General features: G+C 45.1%; 1 protein-coding gene across 2 annotated transcripts in view; it reads left to right on the top strand.

Moving 5' to 3' along the window:
* Abcc12 (ATP binding cassette subfamily C member 12) overlaps window positions 1-9,201 on the top strand; it is a 76,743-nt gene extending 67,542 nt beyond the window's left edge. Inside the window, exons 24-30 of one of the 2 annotated variants that reach the window (XM_059264501.1) lie at window positions 1,433-1,522; window positions 3,451-3,640; window positions 4,089-4,248; window positions 5,360-5,438; window positions 6,348-6,461; window positions 8,187-8,351; window positions 8,462-9,201. In XM_059264501.1, coding sequence (XP_059120484.1) covers window positions 1,433-1,522; window positions 3,451-3,640; window positions 4,089-4,248; window positions 5,360-5,438; window positions 6,348-6,461; window positions 8,187-8,351; window positions 8,462-8,548 — 885 coding nt within the window. In that variant the 3' untranslated portion in view covers window positions 8,549-9,201. Of the gene's footprint in view, window positions 1-1,432; window positions 1,523-3,450; window positions 3,641-4,088; window positions 4,249-5,359; window positions 5,439-6,347; window positions 6,462-8,186; window positions 8,352-8,461 lie in introns of those variants that run through there. The other variant, XM_059264502.1, reaches the window with a different exon arrangement.
* The last annotated feature ends 5,095 nt before the right edge of the window (window positions 9,202-14,296 follow it).

Genomic DNA, 14,296 nt, shown 5'->3' with positions numbered 1-14,296 from the left:
TGGGCCTGTGTGAAGCAGGGGAGGTGGCAAGGGCTGCTAAGAAGAGCTCTCTGAGGTCCTGGAGGGGCCTCCTCATCTATCTTATACCCGCCCCCCATCACCCACCGTTCCCCACCGGTTCTGACTGCACTGTCCCCCTTCTGTGAAAGTCTAGTCACTTACTAGATCTTTCTTAGGTTTCGTGCAAACACGGTGCCATTTCATACTCAAGTCTTGAGCATCTGTAGATTCGGATGTCAGCAGGGGGTGGTGGATTCCATTCCCTTAGACACAAAGGGACAACCATGAGGAGCCCAGTCTCCTTGGCCTGTCACGGTGCACCTGTATAGCCTCTCACAAGTCCCCATCTAGACAGGTCTCAGACGCTTCCGGTGCTAAACTCTCACGCTTCAGTGGCCTTCTGGTCCCTCATGTCTCCTACCCGCCCCCTTACTTTTTGAACTAACAGTTGTAGTCATTCAAGCAGCTACTGCAACAGATCCCCTAGAGCTTGGTGCCTTAAAACAAGAAGAATTTATTCTCTCCTCATGTTGGAGGTCTGGAGTCCACACAGTGTCCTCAGGGCCGCTTTTCTCTGTAGGCTCCAGGGAACTATTACATTTCTGTTGAGCTTCCAGAGGCTGGTGGCATTTCCTGGCTTGGAACAGCCCTCTTTTAACTTCTGCCTCTGTCCCCTTTCCCTTTCTCTTCCAGATCTCCCACTCCCCCCTTTTTTTAATTAGGATGCTTGTTATTGTCTTAGGACCCAACCAGGCATGCAGGGTGTTTAGTCATAGCTGCAAAGGTCCTTCTCCAAATGGGCTAACATTCTTGGATTCTAGAGATTTGGATACAGACATTAGCAGTGGGGGAGAAGGCCTACTCCAACCTGCCCCAGTTACGACACCATTCTTGGAGTTAGATTCTGGGGGGTCCTGGCCTAAAGTGGGTCCCCTTGGCAAACTACCTCCCTCAGCCTGGATCCTGATTTCTTAAATCTGGGGCAGGTGTGTGTAACAGTTCTCTGGTTTCTGCTGGTAGTTTTCAAAGGCTTTTCTGCCCCTGATGGGGGCGTTAAGAAGTGGGAGTGGGATGCAGCGCCCCACCAGGTGGCAGCAAGGAGCCAACCCCGAGCAATTTGGCGGATGAATCTCCTCTCCATGGCAGTTGGGACTGGCTCACAGGAGTGATCAAGGTGGTGGGATGATTCTCACCATCTGGAGTGAGAGAGAAAATGTAAATACCATTTGTTTTTAAATACAAAGGAAGTGTTTAAATGCAAAACATCCCAACAGGAAATGTGGCCTTCTGTGCCTGCCTGGGACTGCAAGCCTCCTTTGCATGTTGCCTGAGCCCAAGTAGGTAGTTTGAAGTGGCAGACTTTACAAAAGTAAAACCGTGGAGACCAAGGGAGGAAGGGGACCCTCAGTAGCTGTCTGCTTCTTTCCAACAGCTCAGTGGACTGCTGCAAGTGTGTGTGCGAACGGGAACAGAGACCCAAGCCAAGTTCACCTCCGCGGAGCTGCTGAGGGAGTACATTTCGGTAAGGAGTGAGTGAACAGTGGAAAACGGGCAGGCTCTGCCCATTGGTCATGGTTTGATTTTTCTTTAAGGATTTTATATAAATTTTAATTGTGTGAGTGAGTGTGTGTGTGTGTGTGTGTGTGAGAGAGAGAGAGAGAGAGAGAGAGAGAGAGAGAGAGAGAGAGAGAGAGAAAGTGCGAGAGCGAGCGTGAGCGAGCATGGTGGCCAGATGTGATTGTGAGCCACCCAGTTGGGTGCTGGGAATCAAACTCTGGTCCTCTGCAAGAACAATACATACTCTTAACCACTGAGCCATCTCTCCAGTCCCTGTTTTTCTCTTTTCCTCTTTTTTTTTCAGTATATTAATGGGATCCTTTTAATAACTGAAGTCTGACTCGTCACCCATCCTGTTAAAACCTGTATCCACAATCCAATCCAAAATTCAGGGCCTCACTTAGTGTCTGAAAATTAATATTTGATTCAAGTTATAAATAGCAAAAGAAGATCAGTTTACCTCTTCTTTGAAAGCTTTTCGGTGCAGTGTAGGAACACAACTGTTCTGAGAAAGGCTGTCTACGTAAACCCAGCAATCACTTTTGTGGACAGTGTTTGGCCCTTTTTACAAGCTTAATTCAACACTCTGAACATTTTAAAATTTGGCACATTCAATTTCCCATTTAAAATGCCTCCATGACCTGCTTTAACACACAGATCTTCCTGGGTGTGTGTGTCTAATTGAGCTTGTGAATGTAGTGGGCTTGGGAGTCTCGGGACAGTTCCATATGTAAGCAGAAAGCTTTTGACTTAAAATCACATTTAAATTATTCAAGTATACATTTTAAGTTAGACTCTCAAGCCCAAATTCTGTAAATACTCCAACTATTTGGAGCATAAAATAAGCAGATTCCTTAAACTAAAAACATTGCTAGTGCAGTATTGGTTCTTTTTAAATATTTTTATTTTTAATTCCAAATCTTATAGGGGTTTAAAATGCCCACTAAGAAGGCAAATGTTGTCTCAGCTAATTGAGGTCACTTATTGACTAGAGATGTGGGCTGGCCAGTCACCTTGATGGGCACCACGGACTCCTCATACCTGGGAGAGCCGTCATAATGTGAGACAAAGGGCTGGTCTCCTAACAGAGCTGGCTTTGTGTTCATTTGATAGTGAGGTTTGGGGTGCATATGAAGACAGTTCAATTTTTTTTTTTTCTGTGAACTCTAAAGACCTTTGAGCATGCCCTTCCTCATTCTCTGTCATCTTCCTATCCCTAGCACCCTGGTGGCTTTTGTAGACACTGAAATTAGATTGAATCTCAAGGTACACTCTGGATTTGTCCCACAGCTTCAAGGTCACATGGCTCAGTGTGAGCTGTCGCACGCTTATCCCCCTAAGTCATCCGCCCTTCCTTCACTAAGCTCCAGCCCTACACGGCCTTTCCTTTTCATTCCTGGAGTTACTGAAGGGTCTTCTGGCTGCCCAGCCTTTGCAGTACCTGTCCTCCGTGTCTGGAAGGTCCTGGACAGAAACTCTGGTAGTTGTCATCCTTTCTGTATTCTGGGTCTCATCTAGTGCCACATCCTCAGAGACGCCTTCTTCAGCCCTCACATCATTTTATTCTGCTTGCTTCCACCTGCCAAACAAGTCACTTTCTGCATTTTACTACAATACTCTTTTTTTATTACCTAATGTACCCCACTGAAATGTGACCTGCTTTTTTTGTGTGTGGAGTATCTCATGTAGCCCATGCTGTCCTGGAACTCTCAATCCCCCTGCATCAGCTTCCTGAATGTTATGACTGCAGGTGTGCAGCACCACACTGGGCTCGAGTACAGGGTTACGGGTCTCACTCACCACCACAGGCGCCAGCATTGGCAGCTGTGGAATGAGTGAGCTAGGCTGGTGGAAACTGCTGGCTAGTTGGTCAATGGCTGTTCTGCTTTTCAGACTTGTGTTCCTGAACACACTCACCCCTTCAAAGTGGGGACCCGTCCCAAAGACTGGCCAAGCCGTGGGGAGATAACTTTCAAGGACTATCGCATGAGATACAGAGACAACACCCCTCTCGTGCTCGATGGGCTGAACTTGAACATCCAAAGTGGGCAGACGGTTGGGATTGTGGGAAGAACAGGTTCTGGTGAGGACAAACTCTGCATTTATTTCTTTGGGGTTGTTTGTTTGAATTTGCACTGGACGTGCTGGTTAAGCCATATTGGAGAGGTGCACACAAGTGCTGGATTCATTGTTATTTTCCCCTCAAATCTCTTTACTGTAAATTAGAGTTTCAGGTTGATTGGGTGTGGAGAGTTGGAAGCAAATACATAGTAGTTTTTGAATTAATTAAATGAGAATAATTCTGGAGAAATGAGGCCCAGAAGATGAGTTATGTGCTTAAAGGCCCCTATAGGGACTGGCAGGTTAATGGTGTTAGGGCAGCTTGGTCCCCCAGAGTGAGTGATGTCTGCCTGCAAAGTCATCCACATGGATCCATTTCATCGCATTAAAAATTCCCTTAATTAAATGCTTGGACATGATGGAAGTGAAAACTGCTGTTGGATTGTTGTCCCTGCTCTTATTGTCCCCAGGAAAATCATCACTGGGCATGGCCCTGTTCCGTCTGGTGGAGCCAGCCTCTGGAACCATCTTCATTGATGAGGTGGATATCTGCACTGTGGGTTTGGAGGACCTCCGAACCAAGCTGACCATGATCCCCCAAGATCCTGTCCTGTTTGTAGGTACAGTAAGGTAGCTGTTTTCAATCATCGTGCATTACTGTTTGGAGATGGTGATATTGGGCCAACGAGTAGCTGAGAAATTGCCGGGCCATGGCTGTTCTTGGCAGTCTTAGCTCAGGGAACTGGCCTGTGCAGGCGCTCAAAAGTCTTGCTGGTGTCTGGATTTTACTAAAGATTTAGAAGGAGCTGAGGAACAGTGTCCTGAGTCTTGCTGGTATTTCAGAAATTATATTATTATAATATATTATCACATTGTTAATATCAACACATTATTTTAGTGATATTAATAGTTTTAATAACATTAGCAATGTTATTATTAGTGATTTTATTATATTTTGAGTGCGCAGATATCACAGTTGGCCCAAACAACCCTATTTTATGCCTGTGTTCTGACATTACATCAGGGTTAGCAATGACCACTCTCAAAAGTGGCCCCGAGTGCGCAGTGGACTAAGTCATTGCCTGGCTTGTGTGTGCAGCGGGCTTTGGCATGTGCATTAGTTCATTCCTGCTACAGAACAGAAACTGATCAAGTACAGGAAGACCAAGGTTGTGACTCCCACAGGGGGACCGAGCATCTCAGCTGGTCCAGGGTGAAATAGGGAGGCTCTATAAAGCTGATCAGACGACTGGTATGATATGCACCTCAAAACACTCGATTCGCATTCCTGGGTGGGAGCAGGAATCTGCAGCCATGCCTCTTGTCGTGGAGGCTGAAAGGGATGCTGGGCCAAGTTTCTTTTCCCTTTTCTTTGCCAAGAACTTGTATAAGATCCACATGCTTTGCTGTGTGTTGATGCAGTGGACCCTGGTGTGGTTGTGCTTGGTCTGCCTCTAGGTGGGGTTTCTCACTCCTGCCTGTCTCCAAGGTCTCTGCTCCGTCACTGAGAGTTGTGGTCCTTGGTCTTGTGGCCTGGGCTGAACAAGCTCCTCTCATCACACCTCTTCTTGTCCCTCAACATGCTATTGGGAAGAGATTGTGTCCTTACCCTTTACAGTTTCCAGAGGCCACCCATGGGCCTTCCTGACGTCACATCTCCTCCTCCTCCTCCTCATCTTCACAGTGCTCACCACTGTTTCGTCCTTGATAATCCAGCTTGCTTTCCTTTGCTTCATCACAGGTTCAACTTGGATCCCTTGGAGAGTCACACTGACGAGATGCTGTGGCATGTGTTGGAGAGAACATTCATGAGAGACACAGTAGGTCTCTGGGGCATGAGTCCGTTCCCAATACCACTGCCCCAGATACCTGGCCCTGGGGCCAGCACTTGGTCAAATGAATTCACAGGAGTGACGTACGTCAGTGAAGTTCAATCCTTACTTGCTCCTGATTATCAAAAACAACCACAGTACTATTTGTTAGCTCTCTGGTTCATTCAGACAACAGAATGAATGAACCGTACGTGTACCGTCATCTCTCTTGGTCCTCTGCATAGCCCTCAGAGGCTGGTACTCTTCTCCTTCATTTTGGAGATTAAATTAAATTAAAGCTCAAAGAAGTAATATGTCCATGCCAGTGAGCAGCAGGATGGAGACTTGAATCCAGGTCCATCTGGGTCCAGAGTGAGGGGAGGGCCGTATTACTTGGCCTGTGGACCCACTAGCTTTATCAGAACAGAATGATGAATGGTGTAGCTTGTTCTGGGGTCACAAGTGTGACTGGTTTGAGTTGTCTATGACATAAGACCTTGTCCTGTTAGGAGCTGCAGTCGCAGCTGAGGCAAGCATCTCCCAAAGCCACTTCAGTTTGTTGTGATGGATAGACAGACTTTGTCTCAGCTTTCTTGGAAACACTCCTGTCCAATCTCTGTTTCACCCAGGAAAATTGCAACCCCGAAACCCACTTCCGTTTGCTTAAATATTCACTAGAAGTAGATGCATGATTTGTCCTTCCTGGTGAGTCACACTGGCTTTACATTATTAACGTCTCCCACACGCTGGCCCTCCTGGTGCCAGCTTGCAGTATTGAAATGATGGCTGTTTCACACCTTCTTTCCCATTGTAAGATAACGCAAGCTGATGAATGCAAGAGGAGGAGCAATCAATAAGACGATACAGGACAATTTTATAGATCATCAGCATAAATGTGTCATTTTCTGTGTTTTATAGATAATGAAACTCCCAGAGAAATTACAGGCAGAAGTCACAGAAAACGGGGAAAACTTCTCAGTGGGAGAACGCCAGCTGCTTTGTATGGCCCGAGCACTTCTCCGTAATTCAAAAGTAAGGAAACAGCATGGAAAATGGATTGGTCAAATTTTGGATATTCCCTGCAGTGCCTCTCAATCCAGGAGGCAGAGGTACACGCTTGTCTTTCAGCAAAGACAGAGCAATGCAGTAATTTAAAAACCGATCACTTTCTCTTAAGACAAAGTTGTGAGGGGTAAAAATTGAAAAATAACAGCCATTTTCAGGAGTGGCACCTTCCTTATCTAGGCTTCCCTTTGGGAGGTCTTGCTTATGCATTCTCTCCACTCTCCTAGGAGGCTTGAGTTTGAAAAGTATGCTCTCAACTTTTTCCCTTTGTCCCAGAATAATTCTGAGACCTCAGACACAGTACCCAGGACACCCAAGCCTTCAGAATGCTCGTTTATAAGATTTGAAAAATTTATATATATCTTTCCTAATGACTTAACCAGTCTTACTGATTCTGAGAAAGAGAATGACAGTTGTCATTGTTATTGTTATTACTTTTAACAAACCCTACTTTCTGGGGACTGAAGAGATGGCTCAGTGGGTTAAGAATGTTTGCTGCTCTTCCAGAGGATCTGGGTTCGATTCTCAGGACTCACATCATGTGGTTCACAACAGCCTGTAACTCCAGTTCCAGGGGATCTGAAACCCTCTTCTGGACTCTGCCAGCACTTGCATGTATGTGTTTATGTACTCACACACAGACACATACACGTCCACATAACAATTAAGGAAGAAAAATAAAAAGAAATCTTACTAGTCGGGTATTAATCAATGTGAATCCACTTCATGTGTTCTTAAGAGGTGTTCACAGAAGGAAAGCGGACCATTTAGTGCCCTTGGTGGCAATATTCACTGTGAAGTAGCTATGCGGCTTCATGCTTTGTGTAAATAATAAGACATGAACTCTTTATATGGGAGGAAGTTAAGTAATTTGGCAAGGTCAAGTATAGTTAGGGGTTGAGGTTAAACTTTCAAATTGTAAAATCCAAACAGTGCTTTGACAGACAGAATGATGCTCTTCTCAACTCGAAATTGATGTCCTTGTCATGTACCCCAAACTTGTATGCTCCCCCATGTGGCAAAAGGGACTTTGTTGTTATGAGGATATTAAAGATCTTGAAATAGGAAGATTATCTTAGATCTGGTGGGTCTAATGTCTGGTGTATTTCCATGTGTCTCTGTAAGAAGTATAAGAAGCAGGCAGGAGCATCAGAGAGCAGATGTGGTGGCAGGAAAGGGCTGAGGAGTGCAGTTGGCCTGCAAACACTGGAAAAGGCAGAAGGAATGCAGCCTCCAGTCTTGATTGCAGGATTCCAGGTTCTGGAAATGTAAGATGTAAATTTGTGTTGCTCCGAGTCTCCAAGTTGATGGTAATTTATTCCAGCAGCTATAGTAAAGGAATACAAGTGCTGTCACCATGCCTACTCTGGCTCATACTGTGTACACACTGTATCCTACAGAAAGTCCTCATCATGTTCCTTCCTGTTGCAATGTATTATGTTTTTTTCCTTCCTATTGGATTGAATAAACTACTTTAAGAAAAGAGAAAATACTGTCTTGTCCCTCTAACAAATCCCTCTCAGGATGATGAGGGGGTGCGGTTGGACTTTATTTCTGGCCTTTTCTGTAGCTTTTCAAGATGGGTGCTTAGTTTATTGTGTTTGCTTTTTCCTCGTCTTTTAGGAAAGAACTGAGGCTATGCATTTTCCTCTTTGTACAGCTTTGGCTTTTACAATGCTTCTTCCTTAACAGATCATTCTCCTTGATGAAGCTACCGCCTCCATGGACTCCAAGACAGACACTCTTGTTCAAAGCACTGTAAAAGATGCCTTCAAAAGCTGCACAGTGTTGACCATCGCCCATCGCCTAAACACGGTTCTCAACTGTGACCTTGTCCTGGTCATGGAAAATGGGAAGGTGCAGGAAGTTCTGGTTGGCGTTACCTCCTCAAAGGCTTCCCCAGTCGGGGCTGTGGTGTGTACATTTTTTTTTTTTTCTGAAAATTTCAGTGCCTCTCTAATTTTCAGGTGATTGAGTTTGACAAGCCTGAAGTCCTTGCTGAGAAGCCTGACTCTGCATTTGCGATGTTACTAGCTGCAGAAGTTCAACTGTGAAGGTCCCATGGTTGATTTGAGAGGAGGCAATGGATGTGTGAGAGCAGAAGCCTGAAGGCAGAGTCATGCAGCCCTGGACACAGCCCCTCCCACCCATGGAGCACAGGGTGAGCGGGGGGCTGAGATGTGTCCCTTGCTCTCTCCAGCCCTTTTGGTCACCTCCTATGGCAGACTTGGGGTTGGTTCTGGATGGTGAAGAGTGCAGACAAAGCTGGTGGGTTGGAAGCTGCCTCTCACCTCTGAAAACCCCAGGGGTCCCTCATGTGTTCCCACCAATACTGCATAATGCCTGAGAATGGGAAAATTCTAACTTCCTGGCAAAAACCAGTCAAAGCAAACAATGGAACAATGCCCAAGACTGGAGTTTATGGAGGATTTCTCACTTCTGTTGCCAGAAAAGGAAAGAGAAAACTTTTCTTTCTGTTTAACTTCATTTCACTTTAATCTCAACTATGTGATAAGCTCACAGATCCACAGCACAAAGACTGATGATAGTGTTTGGCATGAGATTTTTCAAAGAAATCATATTGTATGTTGCAGTTGATCTGTTAAAATAACCAGAAAGCAAAACTCTGGCGTTTCTGAATATATGACATTTTTATATCTTCTTTATTGGTCATTAAAATGCAATAAGAAACTAAATGACCCTGAAATGTTGCCTTGCAGTTGTCTCACTGAAGATGTCTCTGTTTGAACTATTCCTTCCTGTAGACCTTTGCTTCCATCTCCTTTGGCTCAGTAATGAATCTACACAGTTGTTCACCAACCTCAAGTTTTTCTGTGAGGATTATAGAAAAGACATATCAAGTAGCCCCAGTGTGAGTACTGCTAATTAGAATGGCATTTGTCATTCTCTGGGATTGAAGGCCCTCTTTACATTTCTGGTGAGCGTGAAAGGTTCTTGTATTGTTTGAATGAGGTTCCCTGCACTTTCTTCCCAGTCCTAGGCCACACCTTAGATATAACATACAGCAATGTGGCCAAGAAAGCTCCTCCCGAGTCACACTCTACCCTGTTTCTTGCAAACATGGAGAAAGACAGTATCTGGCACTTAGGAACATTCAGAAAACACTTATGGTGGGCCTATTATGTCTGACTTCCAAGTTCACCAGCATGATAGAAGATTAATCTGGGAATTCCCATCACACAAGCTGTGATGGTTCTTACTGGCTGTCAACTTGGCAGGACCTAGAATTATCTAGGAGCTAGACATTGGGGGCATGTCTGTGAGGGGGTTTCTAGATTAGGTTAGCTGAGGTGGGAAGACCTACTCTAAGTGTGGGCGGCAGCATTTCATGGGCTGGGGGCCTGGACCGAATGAAAAGGGGAGCGGTGGCTGAGCACCAGCTTTCATCTCTGCTTCCCGATGGCAGATACTCTCTGACCAGCTGCCTCCCATTCCCGCTCTCACGCCTTCCCCAGCATGATGAGCTACATTCCCTTAAACTGTACGTCGAAATAAATCCTTGATTCTTCAAGTTGCTTGGTCAAGCATTTTGTTCACAGCAAATGAGAAAAGGAACTAATACAGAAAACTAGTACCAAGGGGTGGCACTGCTGTTGTAAGAGGCCTGACCATGTCGTTTGTAGGTTTTTGGAACTAGTGTGTGGGAGGAATGTGGAAGAGTCTGGAGTATGGGGCTAGAGAAACCCTAGAATGCTATAACCAGAGTTTAAAAGGACATCTGGTTGGAGTTTGGAAGACCAGAATGCCAAAAGAAATGAGGAAGGTAGAGGCCCCGCTTATGAAAGTTCAGAGGAGAACTGGACTAGAGGCTGTTCACTGTTTTTGGCAAATCATGTCACTGCATCCTACTTGTGCCCTGAGAACTCAAGTGAAGCTGCATCAGAAAGTAAAGGACTAATCTGTTTAGTGAAAGGAAGTTTTAAGAAAGGATAACATTGGTCTGAATTGAGAGAGCCTGAACTGAAAATGATGTTGAAGGAGTTCCCTACTCAAAAACAACAGTCCAGGGAAGTGTTTCTCTGGGATCAGCACACAGAGGCCTCTGAAACTGAGGCCCAAAGGGGCCAGACTGCATCTTAAGCTGGTAGCAAGACTTGGCAATGTTGTTCACATGGTACCAGTTTTCCATCAATGATGGAAGTCAGGGAAGAAACTCAAGGAGAAACATTGCTTATTCACTTGTTCTCTGTTGCTTTCTTATATAGCCTAGGCCATCTGCCTTGGGAAGGTGCACCCACAGTGAGCTGGACCCTTCCATATCAATCATCAATCAAAATAATCCCTCACAGACATGGCCTCTAGCCAGTCTGACCAAGGCAATTCCATAACTGAGGTTTCCCCTTTCCAGTTGTGTCCAGTTGACAATAAAAACTAACCAGTATAACCACTGTATATTTACTGAAGCTATGTAACTTGCTTTTTTATTTTATAGGAGCTCGAAGCTAAGAGATTGCCTTGAATCTCTGAAGAGTTGGGCTTTGAACATTTAAACAGTGTTGTAATTGTCAAAAATTATGGGGACCTTTGAAGTTGAAATGAATGCATCCTGCATAATGAAATGGTGGTGAGCCTAGAGGGCCCAGGGACCACAGGAGTATCAAATTGACAGGACAGATTTGTGATGGTTAGTATGGAAGGATCTAGAATCATCCAGGAGGCAAACCTCTGGGCACAACAGTGAAGGAGTTTCTAGATTGAGTTAATTAAGATGGGAAGACCCTAAATGTAGGTGGCACCGACCCATGGGTGGGACCCTAGACTCAACACAAAGGTGAGGTGAACTGAGCTCTACTTCAGGGTTTCTCTGCCTCCTGGCTTCTTTAACTCTGCTTTCTCCTCCCATGTGTTCTCCACCATAATGTACCATACCCTTCTTAAGTTACTTCTTGTTGGGTATTTTGGTCACAACAATAAGAAAAGTAACTAATAACACAGCCATCAGCCAGTGTGGCAAAGGCTGTGCTGGTGAGGTTTATCTCCAACCAGACAGTCTGCATCCTGTGACTGGACAGGCTCCAGGCTGGACTAGAGGAGGAGGCAGCACAGCTGGCCTCAGGTGGAGGTCCTAGTCGAGTGTGTCAAAGCCCCTTTTCAGGCATTTCCATTGAATCCTGCCATCAGCAGATGGGGTACCCTCAAAAGGATGTGGCTGAAAAAGACAGAAATGAGGTGATTCCTTTCATGGGCAGCTTTATGGCGATTGTGGACTTTGTGTGAAGGGACACTTATATCATCAAACTCTGGACAAGTTTTTGGTAGATGCCCTGTAACTCCTTTGACATGATAATCTGATTTGGCTATCCCTGGTGGTCGTGGGAATCTGACAGCTATGAGATGTGGGTGAAGGATGCCTCATTTTCTACTAACTTTGAGTCCGACTGACGATCTATTTGTGACTTCAAGGAAGGGTTCTCACAAGGACGAGGGTAGGTTGCTCACTCAGACTTTGTAAGAGATGACTCACCTTCCCTGGCTCCTTCCTGCCCGAGCTCTTCCTGTTGTGCTGGCAGGAGAGAATACTGATATTGATCCCGATGTTTGCTGAGCCTTTGCAGTGTGCCAGCCACCATGATGAGCAGTTTTTCATGAATCACTTCGCCTAATCCTTACCTCACTCTGAGGAATACAAGATGAGGTTTCCTGAGGATAGGGGTTTAGCTACAGGCACACAGGAAGGAAGGGGCAGAGATAGCATTTGAACCCTAGCCGATCCCTCTTCCCCATTCTCCTGGGCCGGCTCATCGGCAGTGACACTTGTCAGTATCACAGAGGGGAGAGAAACTTCTGGAAATGTGGTCGTTGGCATATAGAACATGGGATAAATAGTCTCAGTGAAATCCCTTGACTTCCCCAACTTACTGTCACCAAAATGTCATCCAGGGCTGGACTATGTTGAATGGCCTGTGACCTTCAAAGTAAGGTGTGGCTCACTGAATCCTTACCATGTCTTCGAGGAATATCTACCTTCCATGGTCTGAAGTTATGTTCCTTATATGTTGAAACCCAATCAGAAGTACAATAATATGAAGAGTCTTGGCTTGTAGGGAGATTAGATTATGAGGGCAGAGACCTCATGAGTGGGACTCGTGTCTGTCTGAGAAAGGGCTGACAGTTCGTTCACTACTTTAAGGATGGAGGACACATGAAAGTCAACATCCGTGAAGTAGACAGCCCCATCCGATACTATTTCTCAGTTCCAGAACTATGAGCAATCAGTTTCTGCTGTTGACAAACTACTTGGTCCATGGTGTTTTGTTATAACCGCATAAGCAGCACTAGTATTATACTACTGATGGGGGAACTGAGGAACTGAGACAGGGACCAAGATTACCCTACTATTGGAATTTGAATAACAAGCAGGCCGACCCCAAAACCTGTTTTATTAATTACCTTTCTATGGCTGCTTCAAAATACATGGCAGAAATAGTTTAAGGGAGGAAAGACTTATTTGGGGTCACACGGTGTTGGAGGGTCTATCGTTATGTAGCAGGCACAGTAGAGCATCTTAGTTCACCTCATAGCAGGCTAGGAAGCAGAAAGCAGGAAAGGAAGTGAATAGCTAGGGATACTATATCCCCAAAGACCCAACCTAGTGGCCCACTTTCTGTGTTTTTTTCCCTTGTTTTCTGTGTTCCTAGGGCCTTCCAAAATCATTTCACCATCTGAGAGGACCAAGTTTTAAGCCATGAGCCTATGGGGGACATTACTTAGCCACACTGAGTTATCTGCACCATTAAATTCCATTTAATATTACTGGCAACGTGAGACCTTCAGGTGACAACAGTGTTCAGGGCTGAAAAGCCTATGTATTGGTCAGACTCTGTTATGCTGCAGTAACAAATGACTCCTTACCCCGATGGCTTATTTCTTGTTCCGGTGACAGGCCTATCAAAGGTCAGAGATGGTTGTCCTTTATTCTCTTCACTGTGTGAGTCAGGCTGACAGAGCAGACTCTGCCTGGAATAGTGTCAGTCTTGTGGCAGGGAACAAGTGAGTGTGGTAATCAGAAACAATGTGTGTCACTTTAGCCCATATTTCATGGGCAACAAAAGTCATGTGGCCACTCCTCAGTTCAACAATGTATGGCATATACTCATCTGCAGGAAGGAGCACCATAGGTCACAGAAGCCCAGCTGTCTTTGTAGGAGATTGTACAACCTGCCCTCTTATGTGGAGTGGCGCAAAGTTCCAAACAGTATCACAACCTACCTCAGCCTGTGTTTGGATCTTGGTTCTGTTACTGTGTGACTGCCCTTCTCTGGGCTTCCATTCCCTGAGCTGAAGAACTGGGGCTTTAGATGGGTGGTTATGTCTTTTCAGTCTTGACTTTCAATTTAGGAGAAATGAGGACAATTTCCAGAGCATTAACCAAATTTAGACATTCAGAGGGCTCATCATCCCCCTGCCAATCTATTATTTTCTCAAATGTTAAATGTGTAAAGTTGAACAAAGGTGAGCCAAGTTCTTTGCCTTCTCCTGGCATCTGTTTGGATGCTCATTATGAAATAAGAAGTTCTGTGAAATTTTATTCTCATTTTTCTTGATGTTTCAGCTTTGCAATGCTATGATTCATCTGCCTACTGGGTGATCTTATGCCCAATGTTATGAATTAGAACCTCTTGAATATCCTCAACGATGCCAACAGAGAATGGAGGAAGCCACTTACATTGTCATCATAAATTAGTAACAAATTACTCATGATGTGATTTGTATTCAATTGTATCCTATGTTTGAGAATAGTTAGAATATAACAGGGATGCAGGCTGACGGCCACAGGCCAA

This window comes from Peromyscus eremicus, chromosome 5 (assembly GCF_949786415.1).
Source record: "Peromyscus eremicus chromosome 5, PerEre_H2_v1, whole genome shotgun sequence".
In the NCBI taxonomy this organism is placed as follows: domain Eukaryota; kingdom Metazoa; phylum Chordata; class Mammalia; order Rodentia; family Cricetidae; genus Peromyscus; species Peromyscus eremicus.
The sequence above is the reverse complement of the archived record's forward strand: the minus strand, read 5'-3'. Positions and strand labels throughout refer to the sequence as shown.